This window comes from Cylas formicarius, unplaced genomic scaffold, assembly GCF_029955315.1.
Source record: "Cylas formicarius isolate icCylForm1 unplaced genomic scaffold, icCylForm1.1 PGA_scaffold_1__22_contigs__length_36826433, whole genome shotgun sequence".
NCBI lineage: Eukaryota > Metazoa > Arthropoda > Insecta > Coleoptera > Brentidae > Cylas > Cylas formicarius.
The window spans coordinates 10,169,588-10,195,897 of record NW_026844264.1 but is presented as its reverse complement, the minus strand read 5'-3'; the positions used below and the strand labels follow the sequence as shown (position 1 = coordinate 10,195,897).

Here is a 26,310-nt window from a genome sequence, read left to right as displayed (position 1 = left end):
AAATGAGATTTTAAGATTATTTCTCTACTTATATTGATCCGAGAAGGTTCAAATCTTTATAGAAAATGCACATCAATGTGCGAAATATGTAGTCGATTGCTTCAAATTTCGGAAACTTATCGTGTTTCATAGCAAGGTCCAAAAAACAGTCGAAAATCGCGAATAAAAGATGGATACCGGCGTCGGATCAGGGTCGATTTTCGAAAGTAACAAGATTGCTTAAAATACCTACGTTGCTCTGAGAAGGTTGAAATTTTTATCGAAGCTGGGGGTCAATGAGGTCTATCCACAGATACCACAAAGTTTAATTAATATTAATTACTTCTTATAAATTTACAGCCTCAAAAAAAAACCGTTCCCGACGGCAAACGGTATAACTTGGGTGAATAACATAGTCTAATATTTTTATATATCCAAAAGCTTGCTGATATTTTGTTAAAGATTACACCAGCTACTGCACAAATTTGCTGGATTGCTCCTACGATGGTTGTCCATGAATCGAACGTTGACTGTATACAAGAAATGGACGTATTTCACATAGAAATGCTGAGAAAATGTATAAGATTCTTAGAAAAACAATACAAAACAAACTAAAAGGAAAACATTCCAAAAAAAACGGAAATCAACCCTTATGTAGCCTTGAAGAAAGGCAGTTTCTACAGTGCATCATATCGTTGGGGGATTAAATAAAATATATCATAGCATTAGCAAGATACGGACGGAAATTAAAGGTAGAATTATTTACCGGGCGCTGATTGACTTGAGGATTTTTAGTTAGATTTCCTGTACTATCCCAACGCTTTACCGAAAATATAAAAAGAACCAATGGAATGGAATGGAATAAGCTAAAAGACGTTCCACCAACAAACATTTGGAACTTTGGAAAACTTCAATATCGGTTATGTTTTCTGCTGTGCGGCTGGTGAATTACTACTTCCTTACATGGTGTATCGAGCCAATAAAATGTGGACGACGTGGACAGGTTGTAGTAACTGGTTGGAATGTCAGATAATTCCAGATCGAAAAAAGTTAGAAGGCAAAAAAGTGATGCTATGTGATAATCTGCCTTCTCGCCTTACAGTACATGCATTAGAAATATGCCGTCAAAACCGAGTAAGCTAATTTGTGAAAATAGCATGGAGGAAGATACTATCGGAGTGGAAGGATACTGATGAATGCATTCGTAACACAAACATACAGAAACAAAACTTTTCACATCTCTCGAAAACGATGGACATAATCACACCAAAAGCAGAAGATAATTTGAAAGCGTTTGTTCGAAAATGTGCTATGGTCCCCTCAAATCCAAAAGATGTTCTAGACCGCATTCCAAGAGCTTCTTACAACCCAGATGATGTTTAAGACCTGTTTTTACAAAAACTTCAAAGCCAACCAGTAGAACCGACAAAAACCGCTAGAAATCGTAGAAAAAAACTAAATATTTGAGCCGGGAAATGTTTGCGTTGAGAATCCAGAGAGTGAAGAAAATAATAAGACAATACTGGATAGCGAAATGCAGGAAGAAGACCGGATCCAACACAATGATAACTCTTGAGACGACGTAGAGTTTGATGAGCTGAGTGAAGAGCAAGAATCAGAATAGTATATTATGCAACAAGTACGGTAGACGGCATTTGACTCACGAGTTTATTTCACACGAGCGGAGCGGTATTTAATAAACGAGTGAGTTAAAAAATTTACCGAACGTGTTGCATACTATACTATTTCTACGACCATTGCTTTTTGGGTACATTTTCGCAAAACACGAATACATTCACTGACATGAATTTCAGAATTGACAAACGTCAAAATTCAAAGCATGGGAAATATCTTCGAAAACATCCTATAGCTCGCAAACCCGTGCGGTAAAATCCCGGAAATGTCCGAAGTGGCTCGGATTCATGGGAAACGAAACTGACGTGGTAAAGCGACGCCTCCCGCACGCTAGATCGGTGCGTAATTAGGTATTTTACAGACGAGAGTAGAAAAAACAAGTTCTTAGACTACAAAGAGAGGGTGGTTATATCCCACAACTAAAAAATACAGTTTTGATGAAAATGAAATTCATTATTAGCTCTTTCGAAAAGTCACTGAAAATGTGGAAATGGCCTTCTAAACCAGGCGAATTTTCTTATTCTTGGGACGACATTTTAGTCTCCATATAAGTAAGTTACTAAAAGAGGTATATTCGCTGTTCCAGAGTTGAAAGACATTTTGGATTAGCAGTTAGTCGTTTTTAAAAGCTACCGTTTAATATTCTTATGTTTTTGAAGTGAATTGTGACTATTTTTAAATCGATATATTAATTTTCTTTTAACTTTCATAACGATCATATTTCTTTCAGTTATTTCCTCAGGATTTATATTTAAATGAAATAAAAACATCTTTAAAACACATTTTGTGGCTGTATTTATCAGATTGAGATATGATTTGGATCAAAGTCAATGAAATGTACGGGGTAACTTTGCCACAAATATCGACTCGCAATGCATTTTTCGTACTGGGGTAAGGTAGCCCCGTCAATTGATAGACTTTACGCCGCTTTTTGACCAAAAAAGTTACTAATTAAATGTTTAACTTAATTGGCTATAAAATAATGATATGTAATCCCTCTACACACCTGGTGCAAAACGAAGATAAATCATAGTTTTTTGAAGACGTTTCTGTTAATAGTTAAAAACGGAGTACGGTAATTCCCCCCAATATGGGAATCAGTCATCCCAGACAATGTTCATGTCCCTTCTTTAGCTTCGCCTCCCTCAACCAGTATACAGGATGTCCAAATAGTATGTCAAAGTAATATCTCACTTACTATTTGTTTTTTAGAAAAAATAGTTAAATACATAAGACTAAAAGAAAAAAATTAAAATTATTTTTATATATGATTAATAAACATGTGGGACACCAAACTTATATGTTTTTAATGAAACACCCTGTATATTATTGCATTAGTAGATACCAGCTTTTATACTTAATCACAATGTAGTGTTGTTATGGTCTATAGTGAGTGTTTTTGGAATTATGGCCAAAAATGTACGTATTTAGGGTTGTCGAATTGAGCAGTCAAATTTTTTTGTGTCAATTGACTGAAATGATTTGAAAAATGCAATTAAATTTATATTTATTTATATTGTTATGTCGCCGTGGCATCGTTCTGAGAACTAAATGGAGTGCAATTTTTTTATTCGGATTGCCTGAATCTGCCTGAAGTATTTCTTAAAGTGGGTTACAGGTAAGTTGAACATCACAAACAATCATCAACAATGAGAAAATATCGCAATAAGCCAAAAATTAATAGGTAAATTTTAAATTTTTTGAAAAAAATGTTTCCTTTCTTTCCATTAATTTAGAAATTCTGTATTTCCTTAAAGCTTAAAATATGATTATATTATAGTATAGTATAATATAATTATATAATTATAATCTAAAATAATAATTTCAGATCGCGTCTTTTTGTCTAAATATAAGTTGGCTAAATGATTATTAATATTATTATATTCTCAAGCAATAATTAAAGTGAAAGTTAATTTAACAGTTCTTCTTTATTTTGCAGTTTTTTTTCTTGATTTATAAGTGTTCTTTGTGGGACTATTTGCAATATTGATACTGCATTCTTAACATTATCCCCAGTGTAAAATACTGTTTAAAGTGTTTTTCCCAAGTTGCGCAGTTCATAATTTTATTTTTTTTAATATCGGATTAAAAAAATATTTCCGCATTACATTTCGCATTAACATGTAACAAATCTTACTTCCTGAAAGAATTATATTTCATTCGGCTCTATAGACTTTTCACGTTCAAGTAATATTTATTTTGTTCTCAATCCTTTTTCGACATTTCGTCAAAATGTGTCTACCTCAAAAAATACAAACTCTAGGTATAGGGAATGCTTAATAAAATTAAAAGAGAGTTAATATTCGTAATTAATGGAAGTAAAGCATATAGGGGGGTTCCAGTTTTTTTTTTATGAAAATTAATATTTTTCATTTTCACTCACCCTGCATAAACTATTCGAACCAACTTCAAGATGAATATAGAATAATTAACTGTATCATTTTATAAAATTGTTGGCATAATAAAATTACAGCTGTTGGAAACGACGTCAAATAGATAGGGTATTAAAAAATCCAAAAACGCTCGGTATAAACCATAACAACCCTACATTGGGCGATTGAGTATAAAAAGGGTATCTATTAATGACATAACGTACAGCGTGTTGCGTTTTAAAAATATAACTTTTATTTGCACATATTTATATTTGAAAATAATTTTAAATTGTTTCTCTTAATCTCATATATAACTTTTGTATTTAACATTTTGCTCTAAAACAAATAATAAACGAAATATATTACTTTGACACACTTTTGGACTTCCTGTATAAGCAGGTAGAGAGTGGAGCAAGAGCTTCAATTAAATTCCGATTAAGCCAACACTATCGAAACCTCAGCAAGTTCAAAATAAATAAGAACTAAAAGTTCAGATTTCAACGAAATTATATATTATGACATGACAATTGTTTCGACAACACCGTGGTATTATCTATTGCAGATCGCGCAAATGCATCGGATATGGTTTACACATTGGCCCTGTCTGTGCTGATAATAGAGGAACTTTGAAGCGACTACGGAAAAAAATGAATGGGCTATTTACCATAGCGAAGTTCCACGACCAATATGGCCACCGACATTTCGTCACTTCATCGGGGTTCAGTTTAGATGTCATATTAAATGTTCTAGAAAAACGATTTAATTTAAAAACGACTGAAACAATTTAAAATCAATGTTTCATTTTCTTTGTTGATCTTACTAGAATAGGACTTTAATTTCCGGATCGTTTCAAATAAAAAATTAAAAAAAAAAGCGAAAAATATTGAATATTTTTACTTCAAATTTTCAGGATTTCTTTTATGGCTCACATGAAGCTTCAATATAGCTATTTTAGACGTTTCTTTTCATAATTTTGTTGTTTATTGATCGAACCACTCAAAACGCATTTCATTTTGTAGGTATTTTTATACGAAACGTTTTTTTCGAAAAAGCATAGTTTTAGCTACAAATAAAAAAATGTTTCTTTAAACGTGAAACATTGGATGAAACCCAACTCATTGCTACCAAACCTACTGTTGCACAGAAGAGAATTTCGAGAAAATCTCGACCAGTCAGCAGTTAATTATATGGTTACCTGGATATTTTACACTACTAGTTGCTAGTTTATCCACAAAATTTTCAGGGTTATTTTGTTGTTCTTTTTTAAAAAAAGTCAGCGTTTCCTTTAAAAAATTAAAAGCTACAAATAGTGTAGAAACAAGCAATTTTAATTTAATAATAATTAATTTTAATACAGTTACACAATTTTTCTGAAAAGTTGGTTTTTACTTTTTCTTTAGAGAAAAGGTTGTTACTTCCGCGCTTTCAAACTATATGAATAATTTTATTCAATGATTCCTAAGAAATATTGGATTAAAAACCCCTGCAGTAATCTACGGTCTTGATTGAAAGATTTTTTTTTTTTAATAGGTTTCGGAAAAACAAAATCCGCATTTTTTTCTTATCCAATTTTTTGTACTTGTTTCATTTTATTCTTTTCGACAACAATCAATATTTTCAAAAAAAAACCGCAGAAAGTTTGGATAACAAAAAAAATCAAAATGGCGGATTTTTTTGGCGGAAGTTATTTGGAACTTTTTTAAAACGACTTCTATTAGCGATAATATAATAACATTTTCATGCGTTAGATACAAATTCATCAATAATTTATTTATAATTTAATGTTGTGGTATTTATGAAATATGATTTACTTAAATTGCCTGAATCTGGTAGTACAACATTCAGAAACTTGATGCAAGAATAACAGCAATATTGCTGCTTTCTTCAACAATTTTGCAAACCATATCTGATCCTTGGGAAGTAAACAGAATGCCAACTTTTCTTCAGAGAATTGATTTTTATTGAAAGCTCGGGAATTACTAAATAAGGTAAGGAATATTCAGTGCTGCAAGATTCATAAATATAAAAGTGACCGCGACGCGAACATTATTGAGGAGGAATATGACTAACTTAAATAGGTAGTGTTAGTTTTGGTTAGTTAGTAGTTAGTATTTTAAATGTAGTTACTATTATGTTGAGCTACTATTAATAAGATTTCTTAATCGATTAAATTTTTTCGAAAATAAACTTTTTTTATTGCTGTTTTCATTATGGTTTGTAGATTTTTTTTATTTAGATCTGTTTAGTTTAGAAATAGAAATAAAATATTAACTACCACAAAGACAAGAATTGAAAATGTTTAGTTTTATTCCGGTGTTAAATTTCTTTTGTTACGGATAACAAATAGTATTTTTTACAGTATTGCTACTAATGAACGAACTTCAGGGTCCACTACAGATTACACTACCGAGTGAAATAAAAGTGAAGAAGCGAAAAATTTTTGAAGGAAACGTTTTGAAAGTGTGAGGTTATTAATTAATCTACCTCTTTCCACATTTTTCACAATTTTTTTTTAATCGAATTATTTATTGCCGCTGTATTTCTGGGCGCCACTTCTTCTGTACGAGTCTGATACCAGGTCACAGTTTCTATGAAAAGCACCTCCATTAGACTCTTAATTCGGATGGTTTACCTTTTCGAGCTCGTATTTCGCGCTTGAATACTTCTGGCCGACGGCGGAATACTGCTCGTAGAGGTCCTCGAGGTTCTTCTGCTGTTCTTGAATCTTGACTGCGCGGTTTTGAGAATCGCGGTGCGCTTGTTGTAGTTTCTCCTCGTAGTCTTTGATCTTCTTCGCAAACTCGACCAGGCGCTCGTTGGCGGAGTCGATGTCCCGGTTGAGCCTGTCGATCGTCTCGTCTTTTGCCTGGAGCTCCTTCTGCTGGAGCTCCACACGGTTTCGCAACGAGTGCGACTGGTCGTAGAAAAACTGCGCGGATTCCTCGTTCTGGACGTGTAACTGGTTCTATAGAAAATGGGCGGGGAAAAAATATTATCACGCACGCGAACACTAGTAGCAAATGACTGCTCGTTTTGTTTCAAACGGCACCAAAAACAAAAACGACGAGCAAAAAGGCGATGGATTGTTTTTTTTTTCTGGTTCGTTGAAATGCCATACGCGTGTTTATTTCCCACTTAATGTAAGTAAACATTGGACTAGGACCTACCCAGCGCCTTGCCGGTCTTTTTAATGGAAAATAAAACTATGCGATTAACATTGAATTGCGGCTGACTATTTAATATTATTTTGACATTGTACTTTGACTTCCTTCGAAATGTTAATGCTTAATACCGTTGCAACAAACGTGAAGTTTGTAGTTGCCCAGAATACGAAAATTAACATGGTCAATTCTCTTATTTTAAATATATCACCCAGTATATTAAATTAATTTTGAATTCTTCGGAAAATTTTAGGCCTATTTCATATATAATATCCTATACCTAAACCTTACAGCCAGATATTGATTTTTATGTCAAAAGTGACGTTTACAAATGTATAGATTTCTTTAATTTAAAACCTTTGTCATATTAAATTTGAGTGGACATATAAAAGTAACGATCATAATTCATGTTTTTGAAATTAATATTCCTGCCCACACGAATTAAATCATGAAAAAATTGTCAGTGTAAAACCAATATAAAAAAAGACCACTGTTTTTTTTTTCGAACACCTTGGGTGTAGGTAGGTACGAGGGTCGTTCAATAAGTTCTTATCGAAAGTAAATTTTTTTGCACTCCTAACTACTCAGCTGAAATGATCAATGACAAAATCTATTATACGATATCAACTGACCAACGAATCAAAGTACGCGAAATAGTTGAGGCCACAGGTTTATTGCAAGGCGGCTTCAATTTTGTAAAAAAAATTGGATGTAGTGGACTCTGAATACATATGGATACATTACTACACTGCAGAGATAAAAGAACAGTAGAAATTTTTTAAGGCGGACTAGCCACAAAGATGAAGAAGGTCAAGTCGATCGGTAAGATTATGGCCAAGTTTTTTGGGATGCTCGAGGAATCCTTTACATTGATTATTTGGGAAAGGGAACAATGATAAGAGGAGAGTATTATGAATCATTGTTTTGTCCCCAGCTTGAAAAAGAAAAAGATTCTGTTTTATCAAGGCAATGATGGTGCACACTTAACCAGTTACGATAGCCAAAATTATGGAATTTGGATATCGACTGGAAAAGAATGTCCATTTCGAGGAGCTTCCTTTAGACTGTTAAAAAATAGGAAAAACGCTTAGATATTATGTTGAAAAAGACTTCAACCTTTTTCCAATGACTTATTGAAGGATTCTCTTTGTTATTCCGAAACTCAAAGGAGTGTAATACTTGAATCACCCAATATCAGATTTTTTAGGAATTGCACCTCTAATTCCATGCACCTCAGCTTCTCTTCGAGGAGGGTAACGTAACTGTCCTCCTCTTTGTCGTCGTTGGGTTTATTCGAATGCGCGGTATTTTCGGATTTAACTGACATCCCGGTGCTGGCAATTTTCGATTCCTAGAAAGCGGTTTTCGAACGGGTGAAAAAACGCTAGACCAAGGAGCCCTACACAATATTCCAAGACTACGAGAATGTTTTTTACTTACGTGTAACTGCGTCCTCAACTCTTCTAGCTCTTGCCGCATCTCAAGCGCTTGTTGCTCCTTATGCTGCGAATACTTCTTGTGCTCCTCGTCTTCCAACTCCATCGCTTTGACGGCCTGGCATAGCAGTTCGTGCTTTTCCCTGACCTCTTTTTGAAGATTTGCTATTTCCATCTAAAAAGGCGACCGAGTTTTACGGTTCCATGATACTACCATTAATTTTGTTATTCTTTCCGAAAAACCCGTGCAAAATATCACTTGCGATATTTGCCATTAGTTTTTTATAAAAATTAAACCACCAAAAACACAAAACATCTTTTCTTATTATCTTTTTCTTATCTACTTTAAAAGGTAGAGCTTCCCTTCGAAAAAGTCCAATTTGGTTCACCTTGTACATTTCTATGATTTAAATACATTAAAATCCCATGGTAAATAGTCACTTTAGGCAGGTTTTAAGTCCAAACAGTTTTAAAGTTTGCAAACTGTTATTATACTAAAAAAAAACAGAATTTCTATTTGTCTTTAAGAGGCGACTTGTATATATAATAATAAAAATATATGAAAAAATCATTCAACTCCAAAACAAATTTTGCTTAAACTTTAGGTAACAAAAATACCTACTGTGGGCCACTTATTTGTTGTTTTTAGACAGATGTATTAAATTGTCAAAAATGAAAGGCAATCTAACATGTGAGCAATATGTTTTCATCTTTCTGAAGAGTGTTGGTGCTTTGCAGCAATTTTGGTCCAAAAACAATTAGTAAATATCAAATGCAATAATCACTTTATTGTTGTCAATGGTTGGTAACTCCAAGTAGTAGTTTTGATGTTCTTTAGATGCGCTCTTATTATATGCAAAAAAAATTCGCATGCTGAACTACTATCTCGTGTAATAAACTTTAGACTTTAGATATTTTAGATTTGGATCGTTTTTCCCGTGTGCTCTTCAAATATTGTCCGCATACTTGTGAGTGCCAAATGTTTCCCTTCTTCTTATCTGTTATTTTCTTACTTGAAATTTTTAGGATTTGAAAACTATTTTTTTAAATTTTTGTGTGGATATTGTTCATGTGTTTTACTGTAAAAAAAAGCTCGAAAAGATTTCAAAGAGTCAAAAACAAGAAATAACTGTCAAATTTTCCGTTCCACGGTCCCGACTCATTTATTCACGGTACTGATGTAAAATAAATTTGAGTTCTAAAATTTTTATATGAGTTGATGATAGATGACTAGACGTTTCCATAAATCTTAAGGTATATGGCGCTCGAGTAATGTATTTAAAGACAAAAGTTATTGAACCTGAACTCACTGATTTTTTTTAATTTAATCATAGAACTAAGAATTTATGAGCTAATTAGTTTAAGCCATTTATTGCAACAACGAAAAAAAAACTTTATAGATAAATTTTAGTAATGGACATGACACGGTATTTACTGACGGTTCTCTCTGAATGACAAATTATGTTCATGATCATCTAATTAATACAATAATATAATAATAACAAGACATAAAAATCACACTTAAAACAGAAACACTCATATATTATTACCACATTTTATAAATTAAATCTATTACAGACTTCTTTTCTTTAAAAGTGACAAATGAAATGTTCTTTACGTTTGACATAAACGGATAATTTTTTTTTATACAACCACAATTGCATGGCATAGAAGCGACCAATATCCAGTACAGTTTAACGGTTGGATCATATTTACGTGGGTTTGTATATGCATACGTTTCTTATCTACAACGTTTCCAAAGCATAGGACGCTTATAGCAGGAGTTCCACGTTTACTTTATCTTATCGAACATAATTGAAAACCACTGAAAATGTCGACACGTCAAACCGCAAGATAAAACGCCAAAATAGAAAAAAGCAAACAGGGAAATTTTGCTTACTCTTGCTGGGATATCGGCAATGCACATAATATTACAACGGTATTGATACTTTGGTGTCACGTTTCAATTAAAAATGGTTTTAATGGACGTATAGCAACTATTTTAAATGTTGGGTTAGGTTAGGCACTTTCTATTTTTTACTTACATCGCTATAAAAATACCTACTTGAAACTCAATATTTTTCTTAAGAATATTTTCGCTGTCGAGCGTAAAGTGTGTTCCCAGTTTTTCTTCTAAAAAGTAAATCCTGAGCTTGAGATTGAAATTTTCTTTCTTGAGATTGGTCATTTGTTCCTCGTATTCTTTCACGGTTCTACCCCTCATCGGGCAGTTGGGAGAGCGCAAGCCCATCGCACCTGGAGCAACAAACATATAATAATATTCGCACATATATGTAAACAATTTGGCAAAAATACATCAACAAAATATAGTAATAACGTAGCGTAGCAAAAATTGCCGCTCAAGAAAGGATTTTAGGATAAGTTTTTTTAAATAATCAATGGCAGTGAATCACAAAAAGAAAACAACATTTTTTTTTAATTATAGCTAAAAATGTTGTTGGAAAAAAGTATTGTTGAATCGGTAGAGGCGAAAATCTTATGAATATTTTGAAAATAAAAAAAAAAACGGAGGAGGAATTGGCGATTTTGGGAAGCTTTGATGTCACCCTGTTTCGTTCTCTACCTACAGAACGAAATATAAATTTAGCGCTTTTTGGGGTGGTATCATATTTCTTCAGACACCCAGAAAGAAAATAAAATGTAAAAACTACAATGGGTTTTAGTTGATTCGAGTGGTGTTGTCAACAAACTTTTCAGATACACCCTGAAAATAGTATATAAAAATATATAAAAGTGGAGAGGCAGTAACAGGCTACTGGCAACTATAAAGCAACGCAATAAATACGGGATTGCCCCAAAAATCTGTGTATGAAGAGGGAGCAAATAAAGCCGGTAAACACTCAGTTCCTTATGAACTCAAGTTTTCACCCATGAATGTAGAGTTCATCAGGACACTAAAAGTGTTATTATTGTTACAAAAATAAAGTTTTTTGACCTCTTTAGGGAATATTTTGGCACATCAAAGCCTACATTCATAGGCGTAAGCTTGACTTCGCCAGAAAAACCAAAGGAACTGAGAATTACCGCCTTTCTTTGCTCCCTCTTCATAAATAAGTTTTTTTTCTCTTTGAAATGACATATCGATATGCAGTTCTGGTGCAAACCAGTCTTTAAAAATGCAATTTTATATAAGAAAAATGTAAGCTGGCTGTGGAATTATAGGTACTAAAGTGTCTACAGGCAAAATAAAACAATATAAAACATTAATAACCATTTTTTAGTCAACAAATTCTACAACAAAATTGTTCACGGACACACAATTGGCACATAGCGCGAATTCTACTTAATCATTATTATACGTGTATTTTCCTGAAGGGTTACATAGTGTTGGCTGATTTAAGTAATTCTGTTCATTAAACTAGTTCTGGCAGCTTAGCGGGACACGTTATTTGTCCATTTCTATTAATCCAACGATGGTTAAAATTTTCAAACCGAAACTGTCTTATAATTTGTGCATTGTGCAAAGTGCAACGGTTCGCAGTACGCCTTTTCCGTGGATTCTTTGAAATTTATTCGAATGATTAAATTAACAATCAACCAACTTTACAATCACAATTACAATTTGTCTATTTGAGCAAAATATGAAGTGTGCTATGTTTTTGGGAAGGAAACTTTTAAGTTGTTTTGAATGACCCATCATTTCGCTGTAAATGTAAATTTATTGGGCATACTTAAACCACACTGCTAGGTTTAGATTATTCTAAACAGAAATTTATTGTGCAGAACCATATGCGCTGTTCATGCCCTGCATAGTCCAAGCAAATTGATCGTAAAAACGGCGAATAGAAAGAATAATTTATTGTTTTGAAATTTTGGTATTGAACTGCCATTGGGAATCCTAATGCAACCCATTTGAATTTGGGGTCCTACTGGGAGTTCAATGCCCGAATTTCAGAGCTTTATACATTTTTTCTTCTAACAAGTCAGATTTATTCATTGCAAAACCGCGTATTTTTTCTCCCCCCAAAAAATTCATGCCAACATCGGACGGCAGAAATGTGCGAACCCTTACGGCCGTCCAGTTCTTCGAAATCGCCGATCGAGCTGTTTTTCGAGCTAGAGCACACGGACGAGCAAACCGACGGCGTTCCTTGTTGGCCGACGCCGCCGTCACATTTTGACGTACTTTCGCTGACGCTGTTTTTCAAAACCGCCCTCAGGTAACCGTCGGCCATTTCGCAAGGGTTTTTCTTGCCAAAACAATTATTTAAATTTCCACCGCGATGCTACACCGAGCTAGAAAAAAAGAAGACGCCTATGTGACCGGATGCGTTTACCACACCATAATCTACGCCTTGGTATTGTTCCCGAGTTAAATTGCCCCGTGAATAAGGCGCGACACGATCTTCTTAAACGCACAAACGATCGTGGTTAATTATTCTATTTTTCTAAAGGGCATAATTATTATTATCGCGTAAACGCACGACTAATTTGACCGCGGATGATTGATCGAAAATTTGATGGTTCGTGACAGGAGCGCCTTGTCAAAATCGCACACGCCAATGATCGCAAAAATGACAAACGAGCCTTTGCCACTTTTTTTTTCACGGAACCGCGATTCTATCCGTCTAATCGGTTGTTTTATTATAAAAACATATTTTTGCACCGTCGGTAAGTTTTTTGAATTTTGAACAAATCATATAAATGAACATAAATATACTAAAAACGCATGAACCCAGCACATAAACACACATGAATTTAATTTTAAAAGAATTAACAAAAATCGAACAGATATTATTCATTTAAGTTAGATATTACCAAAAACGTATAATAACATAATCTATATAAAAAAAACATATCAACAATGAAATAAACTTTTAGTAACACATAATAAATAATTAACAATTATTTCATTATTTCTACTTATTAAATATAAAAATACACCAAAAATTTTAAAAAAAGCTATATTATTGGCCCCCAACTCAATAACGACTCAACTATTATATATATAATTTCCGTGTAAAGAAAACACATATTTTCCCGTAAAACTCTATTTTTACAACAAATAGAAAATTACAAGGGGTGTTGCTCTTAAAAAGACTGTTATATTTTTTAAGGACCCACCTGCATGGACCAACACATGAAGTTATTATTAAAGACGGAAACTGATACACCATGACCGATTTTTGATGCTTAGATTTTTTGAAGAGTTCTTTTATTAACGCGGAGGACTACAAAGGTTCGTCATACAGTATATGAAAAGCCACTGAACTTGAACAAAGTCTATTATGAACTAAATGCATACTCTATGAATTAATTCCATCCAGTCCTTCATCGGCGAGTCTTATCTTTCTTTTCAGGTTAACCAAAGTTTCGCACGCAAACTGAGAGTTATCAATTCTGGTTGTTTGTCTATTCTGTGCTAATGAGTAAGTTCGTTTGTGCAAGTACATATCTTACTACCGATGTCTTTTATGAAGCTTACTTAGTTTAATCTGAGAACTAACTCGATATTTTTTTTGGGATTTCCCGAATCGCTAAGTATCGTATTCGGGTATTCCTTGCAGAGGGTTATAGGTAAATTTGACATGACAAACGCATAATAATTTAATATAAAATACATATCTGAATAGTAAATTGAGAAGTGGTCAATTGACCAGCCCCAACCCTAATCAGATTCCGACATACAAAACTTTTACTTCGTGATGACTCCCCTTTTCGGGAAGAGATGACTTTTGGTTAGTTCTGTTTCTTATTATGTCGGCCGACATAATCTCAAAGAATAATAAAATAAAGATTGTCAACAATATAATAGCATATTACGCAACAAGCGTGGAAAACGGCATTTAAGTCAAGAGTTTATTTCGCAGGAGCGGAGCGAGTGCTTAATAACCAGTGTCCCATAATATATTTCTTCTACGACCGTCGATAAAATCTCCGAAAACATCCGATTGCTCCCAAACCCGTGCGGTAACATTCCGGAAATGACCGAAGTGACTCGGAGCCGTGGGAAACGACGTAAAATGACACGTTCCGCCCGCTAGATAGGTGTATAATTAGGCAATTTGAAAGATGAAAATACAAAAAATATAGGGAAAATCAAGAATATAATTGCAGTTGTTTTTGTCGCTGCATTCTGTGAAAAACGGCATCAATACAAATAACTCGTCTAGATAGCACATTTTTTGTACCATACCACAGGACCAAGTATGGATGTAATTCATTCATCGTTTCATTCTTCATTTATTTTAATTTTTTCATATTAACTTGTAAAGTATTTTACGATACTGTTTTACTTTTATAGCAGCCAAACCTGTAATTTGGCTGTACAAGTTTATATGTAGAAATGAACTCTGTCCGTAAGAATCATAATAAATAAATATATTGTAGGATTGTTTATCGTTAGTCCAATAATAAATAAAAAATAATAAATAAAGAAATACCGTGGTGACGAAAACTAAACTAAAGGACATATTTTATCTACAATATAATTACTATAATAAATATATAACAGTATCGTCAATTTAAAGATTTTGGTTAGCTTTTCCGGATGTGAATTACCATCTCTCTATAAAAGATGCAAAAAAAATTGTAAAGATCGCCCCACTCTATGCCCAGACTTTAGAGTCAGAGAGATAGAGTGTCAATTAAATGAAAAGCTTATATTCGAAATTCGAAAGGAATACATTTGAGGATTTTATAATCCTTGTGGCAGTCTATCGCCAGTAAAAAAGTAAATATTTCTATGAAGGTATGCCAGACCCGACTGCTAAAATCAACTCTTACATTACATTAGCATTTTCAAAAATAACAGCACATTATTTATAAAAAACTATAAGCAAATTGACCATTCGATGCATTGTATCTCCTATCATCCACTTTGTTTAGTCATATTTCGACGTCAGACATTAACCCATTTTGTCCCAGTTGTTATTGCCAGTAGCAGCGCATATAGAATAAACATCCAACAATTAGCGTGTTCTTTAGTATTAGTTCGTCCCTTGTGCAGTAAACATTACAGTTCGTAAAATATGGCATTTCCGAGGTATTTGACTCAAAAGGAATTAGAGGCGGCTATGGAGGAGATCGTGACGGATGAGAACAATAACAATGAAAGTCGTAAGTATTATTTGGATTTACGTATTCTTATGTATTGTAGCATTCCATTCCTTGTAAATTTATGCTAAAAATAACGTGAACAAATATTTACAGAACATATTGGCGCGGTCTATATTCCAGCCGACGTGGATACCTTGACTGACGAAGAAGATATGAACGATAACATAAATCTACAAGAGTTTAGGGAACCAACTGATATAGTTGAAACTTTCGAGTTACATACATCGAATGATACAGCTATCCTTCAACAGTCCTGTAATTCATCAACTGAATGGGACTCATCAGATAATGAAACCCTGGAATTCAAAAGAAGACGTATGCTTTCTGCAAACGACAGGCTTGCTTCTACTATCAAATGGAAGGAAGGTCAGATTGAGTACACTCACACACCTATATCCGATAAATTTAAATCATGTGAGGAACTAAAAAATAGGCTTTCTGGAGAAACTCCCCTTGAAATATTTTTTTGTTTTATGATGACGAACTGATTGATTTGATTTTAAAAATTTCGGTAAAATATGCTCAAGACAATACCCGCCATGAATTCTCGTTGTCAAAAAATGAACTTTTAAATTTTGTAGGCATTTTATTGCTCTCGGGTTATCATTCATTGCCACATATTTAGCACTGATGGAGACAAAGGAATTAATTTTATAAAAATGTATGAGCTGCAATAGACTCCAATTGATAGAGCAAAACTTGCACTTATCTGACAATAATGTGTTGGATAAAAATGATAAATTTTCAAAAGTTAGACCCTTCTTTGGTGTAATAAATAAAAAAGTCTTCAGTTTGGCATATTTTCGTTCAACTTATCCACAGATGAACCTAGGATGCATGGAAATTGTATAATATTGTCAACGAACAAAAGATTTCAAAGATATGGTTTGTTCATAGATATAGGAAAGTGATCAAATGATAAGTGTAAAACAAACGCGCCATCAAAAAGATGTCAAAGAATAACTTTTTTGCATGCTGGCTCTCAAGATGGTTGGATTCCAAATGGACTTTCTCTGTCTGTGAAAAAGATTAAATATTCTTCTCTGGATTGCCATGAAGACACCAACGCTGAATTATTTGAAAGTTGGTTTAAAAACAAACTAGTTCCAAACATTCCTCCTAAGAGCGTCATTGTAATGGACAATGCAAGTTATCACAGTAGACAGTTGAGTAAAATCCCTTCCTCATGTGACACAAAAGCAACAATTCAAAACTACATGTATAATAACGACACTTATTTTCACGAATATTATACCAAAAAGCAATTAATTGGGGTTCTACAAAGTTTGAACGTACAAAAGGAATACGTCTGTGATAATTATGCAAAAAATCTAGGGCATACAGTTTTAAAGCTTCCACTTAACCACTATATTTAATCCCATTGAACATGTTTGGCACCAACTGAAGTCTGCCATGTATGGCGTGGAGGCCTGGACTTTGAATAAACAATGCCTGAATAAACTAGAAGCTTTTGAGATGTGGACGTACCGAAGAATTTTAAGGATATCCTGGACGGACAGAATGACAAACGAACAAGTACTTGTGAGGATGGACAAGCAACGTGAAATAATGGATACGGTCAAAATAAGAAAATTGCAGTATCTGGGGCATATTACACGCGGAGAAAAATATAAATTGCTACAACTGATTATGCAAGGTAAAATCCAAGGTAAACGGAGTATCGGAAGGAGAAGGATGTCATGGTTGCGTAATCTGAGAGAATGGTTTGGATGTAACTCCAACCAATTGTTTCGTGCTGCAGTCTCAAGGATACGAATTGCATTGATGATTGCCAACCTTCGCAGCGGAGATGGCACGTGAAGAAGAAGAAGAAGTCTGCCATTCGTCGTAACAATGTTTTCCCCGTGTTAACTCCAATGTCCTCAAACTTATAGAAACTGAAGTTTTTAACATGCCTCCAAACAAAGTTGGCCAAATTCTGTTAAACATATAAAACAATCGTATATCCATATTGCAAATAATATAGAACAAAGAATAATTATTATGACATACGCCATAGAAACGAGGGCGGAGACTGCAGCTACTAAACAGATTCTTAGAACGACCGAGATGAAGACATTATACTCGATCACAGGGAAAACGCTAAGAGATAGAATAAGGAGCAATGAAATTAGAAGAATGTGTGACGGATTTAGTGAGATGGACCAGAACTAGAAGAGAGGCAGAAGAGAGCATTGAGAGGTCATGTGAATAGAATGGAAGACGATCGACTGGCGAAAATCGCAAAGGAAGAGAGACCTAATACAAGCAGACCTCCCGGAAGACCACCAAAGCGCTGGTATGAGAGCTGGACCTCGGAATCACAACTTAGGCTGCTCCCTTGAAAACACAAAACATAGTCTTAAAATAAGAAGAAGAAGAAGAAGAAATAATAATTAGAATAGGCGATCATAGCGGTAGTAATACTGATATATTATGTGAAAAATTTCAAGTAATTTGAGTAGGTAATAAAAATAATTTGCAATTTTATTTTAGATTTAAACATAAATACATACATAAATAAATAAATATTGTTTAGTATCTAACCTAACAAAATCCCAAATTATTAAAGTCTAAGCAAAGTACGGACCTATTCGGCCATATTTCATTCTTACCCGGGTCTTTCCTTAATTTGTATCAGTTAGTCACTTTCTTATATCTATGAACAGACTTTAGATTTTAAATCTTAAGCGCAACAAAATAAATAATTTCAGAGCAAAAAAGCATTTTTTAATTTTTTTTATGCTTGCAATAATAGGGGTTAAGAATATATATTAGTATAAATTAGAGATATTCTTATGGAATACACAGGGTTTATCGTTATGATTTAAAAAAAAGCTATCAAGCGAGTCGTATAAACGTAATAATAATAATTTTCCTTATTAAAAAAACTTTTGCGGCTTTGTTTAATATAGACTGAATACTGATTGCAAGCATAGACTTGTTTTTGTAAATACATTTAATTACATTTTACGGAGATTCAATACTCAATATAGTTCTAAGATGCTTATTCTGCTTAACCAAACTTTTAGGAGTTATATTAAAGCAGAAAGTGTACACTAAACATAGGATCCTGAATAACCTATTTTATTAAATACAAGGCGGCAAACTGTAAAATTCATTTTTATGACAAAAAAAAGTGCGCTCCTGTTAGCTGTTAAAAATGCAAATGTTTTATTTGCCGTGTTCCTTTAGTAACTCGCATGGTTTTCAAGATATTAGGGGAGAAGTGAAACCTGTAAATATTGCAAACGACTCTAAATCTGTACTTAAAGTGGCAAAATTTATAGAAACTGCCTATGGCTATTGAAATATTTTGGAAATATTCATTTAGCAGGCATTTTGAGCAAGTGCTTTTGTTTTTGCAATTTTTACTTTTTTATTTTGAATAAATAATTCCTTTAAAGTATTTAGTTTAAATTTTACATATTTACTCAACCAAATTTAAATATTTTTGAAGAGATTGAAAAGAGTTTATTAAAAAAAAAAAACAATGTGTACCCCTGGCTTTAAAAATATAAAGTTAGCTCTTTATCATTTTAATTCGCACATTCGACGCATTTTACACGACCCACGCGCCAGGAACGAGCTGGCTAGCCGTTTAAAAATTTAATAATAAATTTGAGTTTGGCACATTTCCACGTATCGGCGGCCATTACAACGCCGCACGGCTACACAAAGTTTGTTTTTCCAGAGTTTAAATCGGGAAAAATTTTTACGTGGGCAGCCTGATAAAAATTATTTGGGTGACACCAAATAGTAGAGATATGGGGGTTCTGCCTAATGGTGAGAATACAGGACCTTATGAAGTAACTTTCAAACTGCGCATATGTGATATTTAAAATTTGGTTTTTAACCAAAGACCTTGCGGAATTCACAACCAACTTGGCCGCTGGTACATCGTCAATAAGTTTGGAAGTACACTTGAAGTATATATATTATTATGTTATATAATATAATATTATTATTATATATTGTCCCGAAATTGGACGTCAATATGTTAACCACGTATTCTGCCACCCAAAATAAGGGTAAAAGTTCATATAAACTAGGGTCCAAAACTTCTTAGTTTTTAACATACAGGGTCTTAAATTGGAAGAGGTGATGGTGATTTTTATACCCATTTTCATCCTCTCCTTTAGTTGTGCGCCAACACATACAAACTATTCTTCCGTACTCAAAAATGTTGTAATAAAATACTCGGAATCCATATCCGCAACATTGATCAAATATCAAATAACATGTGAATTTTATTAGAGCATATTATGAATATACATATATTATGTTTCAGAGAAACTCGTCTTGATAATTTTTTTGCATCAGCCTTCTATACAGGAAGTTTCTGAAGTACGCGCCGGTTTCTCGTAGCATTTAAAGATGCCAGTTTTTTGTTTCTTATCTTTTTTGGTAAATCGATTCGCGTTGCAGATTAAAAAAGAATATAACGTCGTATATACCAAACCTTCCTTTAGGAATACGTTAAAAGTGCAAATACCGCAAATGACTCTCAGCTCATACTTTTTTCCACAATTGCAACAATTGACTACGGCTATGAAAATGTTTTAAAAATTTTCAGTTGTAAGTTTAGGAGCCATTTTGCGGGTGAGATTTCATTTTGGTAATTTTTGTTTTTTTTTTATGTTAACTCAGTAATTTCTATAAATATTTTGTTTCCTTCGAATGCGGTGCTCTTTTTCCTGGATTTTGAACAAAATAAATATGCAGGAAAAGAACCATAACCACAAATCACCTCCCTTAATAAATAAATTCCCTTGCATATTTAGAACTTTATTTCACCTCTTGAACGCACCGTTAAAGTTTGTAAGCAAATTTATTTTTAACATCCTCTCTGTATTATTCTTATCGAACAAATGTGCTTAATATTTCCGCAATTAACTTTCCGCACGGAACGCGTTACCACCGGTACGAAAATTATTTACACGCTGACGAGCAATTTAGCTACCTTTCCGCGTAAACTATGTCTGCGAACGCGAACATATTTTCATTGTCAGTCGGTGTTTACTCCCTGTTTCAACTGGAAAACTGGCAAATGTTGGCAAAACGTCCCGAAATTGTTGCCAAGTCGAATTAATTTTAGTATAAGCCGAAAATAAGGAAAATAACGTGAACGTTTGATGTTCGCATACGACTACCGTATTAAATTGCAAGTTTGTATTGAGGAGTGGAAGTTGTCAAACGCTTTTGTCACCGCGGACACGAAACACTTACCGTTAGATTTGTTTCCAGACGGAAAAAACGGATAAGCAACAGACAAACCGAACTAAACCAAAATGTTATCTGTCCAAATAACCGTGAACTAACCAGTTTCCCAATATCGAAAAAGAAGAGAGAAAACTAATTTTTTTAATTCGTGATATTCCAATTTATAATTGTCTTCACGAGTCATTTAAAATTATACAGGGTGGCTAGAAATGAATGCAACAGCAATCCTAAATTAAACAATCTTCATAAAAAACACTAATCAATAAAAATTGGTTAGAATTTCACAAATGGTTTCCCCGCGAATCCTTCGTTTGACTTTGATGAACTTTATTTGTGAATTGCAGACTAATCCTTCGACAATAATGCCATGTTTCAAAGTTTCATTCAATATTTGACTTGGATATTTACGATGTGCAACAATGAGCCACCCTGTATCTCAGTGAACGACATCTTTCTAACGCATATTTAATGAGAAAAGTTTGTAAAAGTTTAACTCTCGAAATTATTATAGTTCAACATTTTTTTGGAATATCAACATGAAAACTGGAATTCCGTGGCCTTTGTATATGGGAATTACGATATTACATTTATTTCGATAAAACACATCGTTTTCAAGATATTGCCAATGTAAAATTTTATTCCAATTTAAATCGCTGACTTAAAAACAGTTCATTTAGAATTGGTAGGTTATGGTTTATGGATGAACAACTTATTAATCTATTAATTAATCTAAATAAAAGATTTTAAAATGTGTTTCATTTTTTCAGTCTGTTAGCAAAAAATCAATACAAAAAACATCATCAAAATGAAAGGCCTGTTGTGTGTGTGCCTGTGAATGTGAGTGAGAACAAAACCCACGAATCCAAAAGAACCGAAAGGAAGTAACACTTGCAAGAACTAAACTTTAACACGCTGTATCTCACTAGTGAGTGACATTTTATTTAGACATATTCGGCTCAATATCACTATTTTGACACGAATTTAATGTAGGATTGCATTTTGGCGCGTACATTATTAATCACCATGTATACATTTCGGAACACACTGCTTCTTTCAATCATATACTATTTGCTAAGTCATAGTTCCATCAATTTCGAGATATTCTAGTATTCTGTGAAATGCTTTTTCCAATAGTTTTTTTAGGTCACCTCTAAACATATTTAAATTTAGAACTTTTAAATTAATATGTAGAGAATATACTAGAAATACTGGAAATTCAGACAGTAATGCAACTGCCCAAAAAGTTGTGTAATTCAAAATCAAATAAAGACAATGGCAGATCCATAATTGCTTAGGATTTTTACTGAAGCATTGTTTTCCACCAGCAAGCAAAATATACTGTCTTGGCAATGTCATAATATGCAATTTAATAAAATGTGACGTACGAGGAAAAGGACCCCACATTAATAGAGCATAATAATGAAAAAACTTGATAAATTTAAAAGAGAAATTTGATTTTCGATAAAAAAAAGTGCGAAAGCCAATTTTACTTACTGGACGTAGCATCTTGATCGAGCGTCACCTCTTGCAGCTGGCTCGGGCTGGTGCTGCAAAAAACAAAAACTTTTAGAACAATCAACTAATCAACTGATTTTTGTTGTTGTCAATGTGTGGCATGTTTATTTTCTCTTTCTCCTTAAACCCAAAATTATAATAAACGATCTTTTCGTTAGACGCCGAAAGCCGTTTTTGTCGAAAGTCGACAGGACGGATTTTAAGTAAATCCGATAAATATAAGACAAGGAATTAAAGGATCACAAAAGTACAAATCAGTTCGTCACTTTGTTAATTTGTTGAAACACAAAAACCTTTTAAAGTTCTGGTTTTAGTAAGAAATGTATGTACCAGAAACAGTAAGAGATCTATAAATATTAAAAAAGGACGCCCCATTCTATAAATAATTGAAGCTAGGCACAACTGCCTTTGGGAAAGCCGCTAATTAAGGAGGTAGTAATACTTCTTCCTCGAGGTTCAACAATTTATCACCGTGACTGTGTCTACTTGTGACAACGTTCTCTCTATAACCTCGTTTACATCATACAGACATAGTTTGAAATACCTGGTCCTTTTATTTCAAGCTAGACAGGCGCACTTCTTCTTCCATTTTATGTAAATGAAAACATTAAGTATACTAATTCCATTATAATCAAATCTAGGGACCTGGGTGACCAATTCCATCCATCAGGCTCCCTTAACTCCATGGGCATGAAATGGATGATGTAAAAATCAAATGCTAACACTACAAAGGGCTTAGGTTGACATTTGATAGAAAAAATACAGTAACAAGAAAACCGCTGAAAGCAAGCAAATCATACAAGGTGATTTAAAAATCAAGACCGGAAGGTAAAAGATGGTCTCGTAATGATGGGCGTATAAATTGCGGTCCAGAACGCACCTGCGGTCGTCTGCTGCCAAATCGAATCCATTTTCGCTATTTTTAAAATTTCCGTAGAAGCCGGGGCCCAACTGGCGAGGACCTTGTCAACTGGGGGTTATTAACGACGCCCACATACAAATCAGACCAATTAACAACAGTTCAACAAACTTGTACACTCTCTACACTTCACGGGCACGAATTCGCAAGTTCGAACCATGGCTCATTCGTTCATTAAACATAAAAACTACTGAACAACTTTGTTTGTGGTGGAGGATGAAGAATATTTAGATCAACCTAACTTCCGAGATCTCGGAAAAAAAATATCGTTTTAAAATGTAAAAGAAACCACGAAGAAATCGTACGTCTGTAAATATTTCTTGATCGATTTGATTAAATCACCAAATTAGTCAAATTCATAACTAGGCCATACCTTTGTTTCAAACACAAAAGCGCTTTTCGATTATTAGAAAAGGATTTCCTTGCATGTCAGCTTATAATAACAACCACAAGTTGTCAGCGTAAACCTTTCTTTTTTCTTTTGAACTACTCACGCGTCATTTGTTGTAAAGACTTTTTATCTACAAAAAGGCTAAATAAATCTATCTATCTATCTATCTAGTTATCAAAATGAGGGACTTTTTAGCAACCACTAGTGCAGAAAAAAAAGCCGGCAGTCGAGTCAGTGTGCTTGATCCTTGCTTGGTGGTTAGTGCGGTTTGGGTTATTCTATTGCCTCATGTGTTTTTCAGGAAATAGTGGTAACATAAGTATTCCTTATTTAGTTTTGAAAATGTATTTTAGTATTTTTATTATTTTATTAACCAGTCTAGAAATATCTACAGGATATCCAAATAGTGTGGTCTATACTGAGTGGACATTTATAGACATTTTGTGGTCAAAAATGTCCTGTGACTAATACCCTATATTTATACACGGTGAGTCAAAACGAAAAATATTAATTTTCGTGAAAAAATCAAATGTATATTATACTTCCATTAATTACTACTGTTGATTGCCTTTCAATTTTATTGAGCATTCCCTATACCTAAACTTAGTATTTTTTCAGCTATACACATTTTTACGAACGAAATACTGAAAAATTTCAAACCCTGCGGAAATATAATGTAAGATGGAGAACAAAATAAATATTACCTGAACGTAAAACGTCTACAGGGACGAATTAAGTGTACTTTTTTCAAATAGTATGCGTTGCATGTTAATACAAAACGTAATACGAAAATAATTTAGTTATAATTAAACATCAAAAATAAATTAATATAATTAAACAATTTGAAAGGTTTCCCTTGTCCCCAGTTTCATGTTCTAAAAACTAACTGGTCATCTAATCTTACCACCTCTTCATATGCGCCGTTGAGGAAATAAATTATTAAACTAGTTCGTAACTGGACTAGTTCTTAACATATTTTGCAAGCTGTGCTCTAAAAAGACTAAGTAAACTTGACCACTTACTGTATTTACCACCCCATATAACACCCCAAACGTTTATGTACCATTTTTCCTGACTATGAAACAATTATCTTGTGTCTGTTCACAAGATGTTGATCTAATTTGATAATCATTTTCATTGAGTTCTTGACGAAGTTGTACATGATAAGGAAGCATCTTATTTTTTTGAAGCAAAATATTATTTACAAAACTCTTGGGACATTTGTTTTGTTTGACACAAGCATTTTATTTAGAAGTCTTCTGGATTCATCCTGCGTCGGCTGTTGATTAATTGAACTTGCTAACGTGTCGCCAATCATCGTGTTGGCTTCTTTAGAACTTAACTAAAACATTATAAAAAACCCAAGCAGGAAGAATCCAGAAGATGTGTAAATAGCATTACACTAGCCTGTGAAAGTTTTTTTGAAAAATAAATTGGATACTAAGTATTATTTAAAATAAATTTTCCTCGGTCACTACAATCTGGACTCTTTCGTCTTTTCATAAGTTGGAGTAAAAAGATTCATCAAATTTTTGTAAAATCATGTCGACCAATTAATTCTTTGATCGAAAATTCATGCTTGAGTTGCAAGTTAAGTAACTAACAACCAACTAATTGAGGAAACTAAAACAAACTCGACAGGTTTCAAATAATTATTTATTTGCATGGAAAACTTGTATTTGTGGTGCAAACTTAGATTTGCATGGCCGATTTTCATTTGCACTAAAAGATGCGATCTGAAAACATTATATATAGTTCAATAATATTTTGGGCTTAATAGAAAGAAAGGAAACAATTTTTTTCGAAAAATTAAAAACTTACTAATTATTTTTTATTTTTCTCATACCTTCAAAAATAGTAGGAGTAATTAATGGAAGTATAATATACAGGGTGTTCACTTTGATACTAATTATCGGGAAACGTTAAATTCGATTCGATCAAAACTATTATATAATTTTGGTTTAACTTTTCAAATAAGACAGGGCAGAATTGGCAGAAAAATCCATGCGTACAATTAATATAATAAATACTTCAGTTGCATCTCAAAAAAATGAAAATCTGGAAATCATTTACCGATAAAATTTACTGTTCCAATTCCTAACGACGCAGAAAATCAAGAGTTCAACTTAATAACATAATATAATACAGTGACTGGATATTATTAACAATGATTTCACATGGGCGTAAGAAACATGTGCCTGGCAGTACGATTTAAATAAGAAAACATGTTACATTAATATTCCGTAATATATCTGCAATGAAAATATGCCATTTTCTAAACAAAACCACAGCGTTGACAAAAAAAAATCTTAACTTATAATGACAAAAGACTGTATTTATTAGACTTTATTGTTGTTTCGAATATTTGAAATAAGTTGTTACAATTAAAATGTTATATGGACATATTTATTTGATTATCGGTGAGAATAACATGATTCACTTTGTTTCAAAAAAGACTTATCATGCACATGTTAATTAGCATAGATTTATTAAAAAGCACTAATGAAGCACAGAAACATTTTGTATTTTGACTGAATCGTTAGTGAATTTTTTTAATTTAACAATGTACAAGAAAAGTTAATTTTCCAAAGAAACTTCC

At 33.3% G+C, this 26,310-nt stretch overlaps 1 protein-coding gene across 5 annotated transcripts in view; it reads right to left on the bottom strand.

The window, feature by feature from the left end:
* LOC132697345 (centrosomin) overlaps positions 1 to 26,310 on the bottom strand; it is a 54,718-nt gene that overhangs the window by 9,053 nt on the left and 19,355 nt on the right. For 2 of the 5 annotated variants that reach the window (XM_060662773.1, XM_060662772.1), the window contains exons 2-6: positions 22,381 to 22,433; positions 10,649 to 10,839; positions 8,588 to 8,758; positions 8,364 to 8,498; positions 6,619 to 6,951 (exon numbers count right to left, since the gene is read on the bottom strand). In XM_060662773.1, coding sequence (XP_060518756.1) covers positions 6,619 to 6,951; positions 8,364 to 8,498; positions 8,588 to 8,758; positions 10,649 to 10,839; positions 22,381 to 22,433 — 883 coding nt within the window. Of the gene's footprint in view, positions 1 to 6,618; positions 6,952 to 8,363; positions 8,499 to 8,587; positions 8,759 to 10,648; positions 10,840 to 12,610; positions 13,060 to 22,380; positions 22,434 to 26,310 lie in introns of those variants that run through there. The other 3 variants (XM_060662770.1, XM_060662771.1, XM_060662774.1) reach the window with 3 other exon arrangements.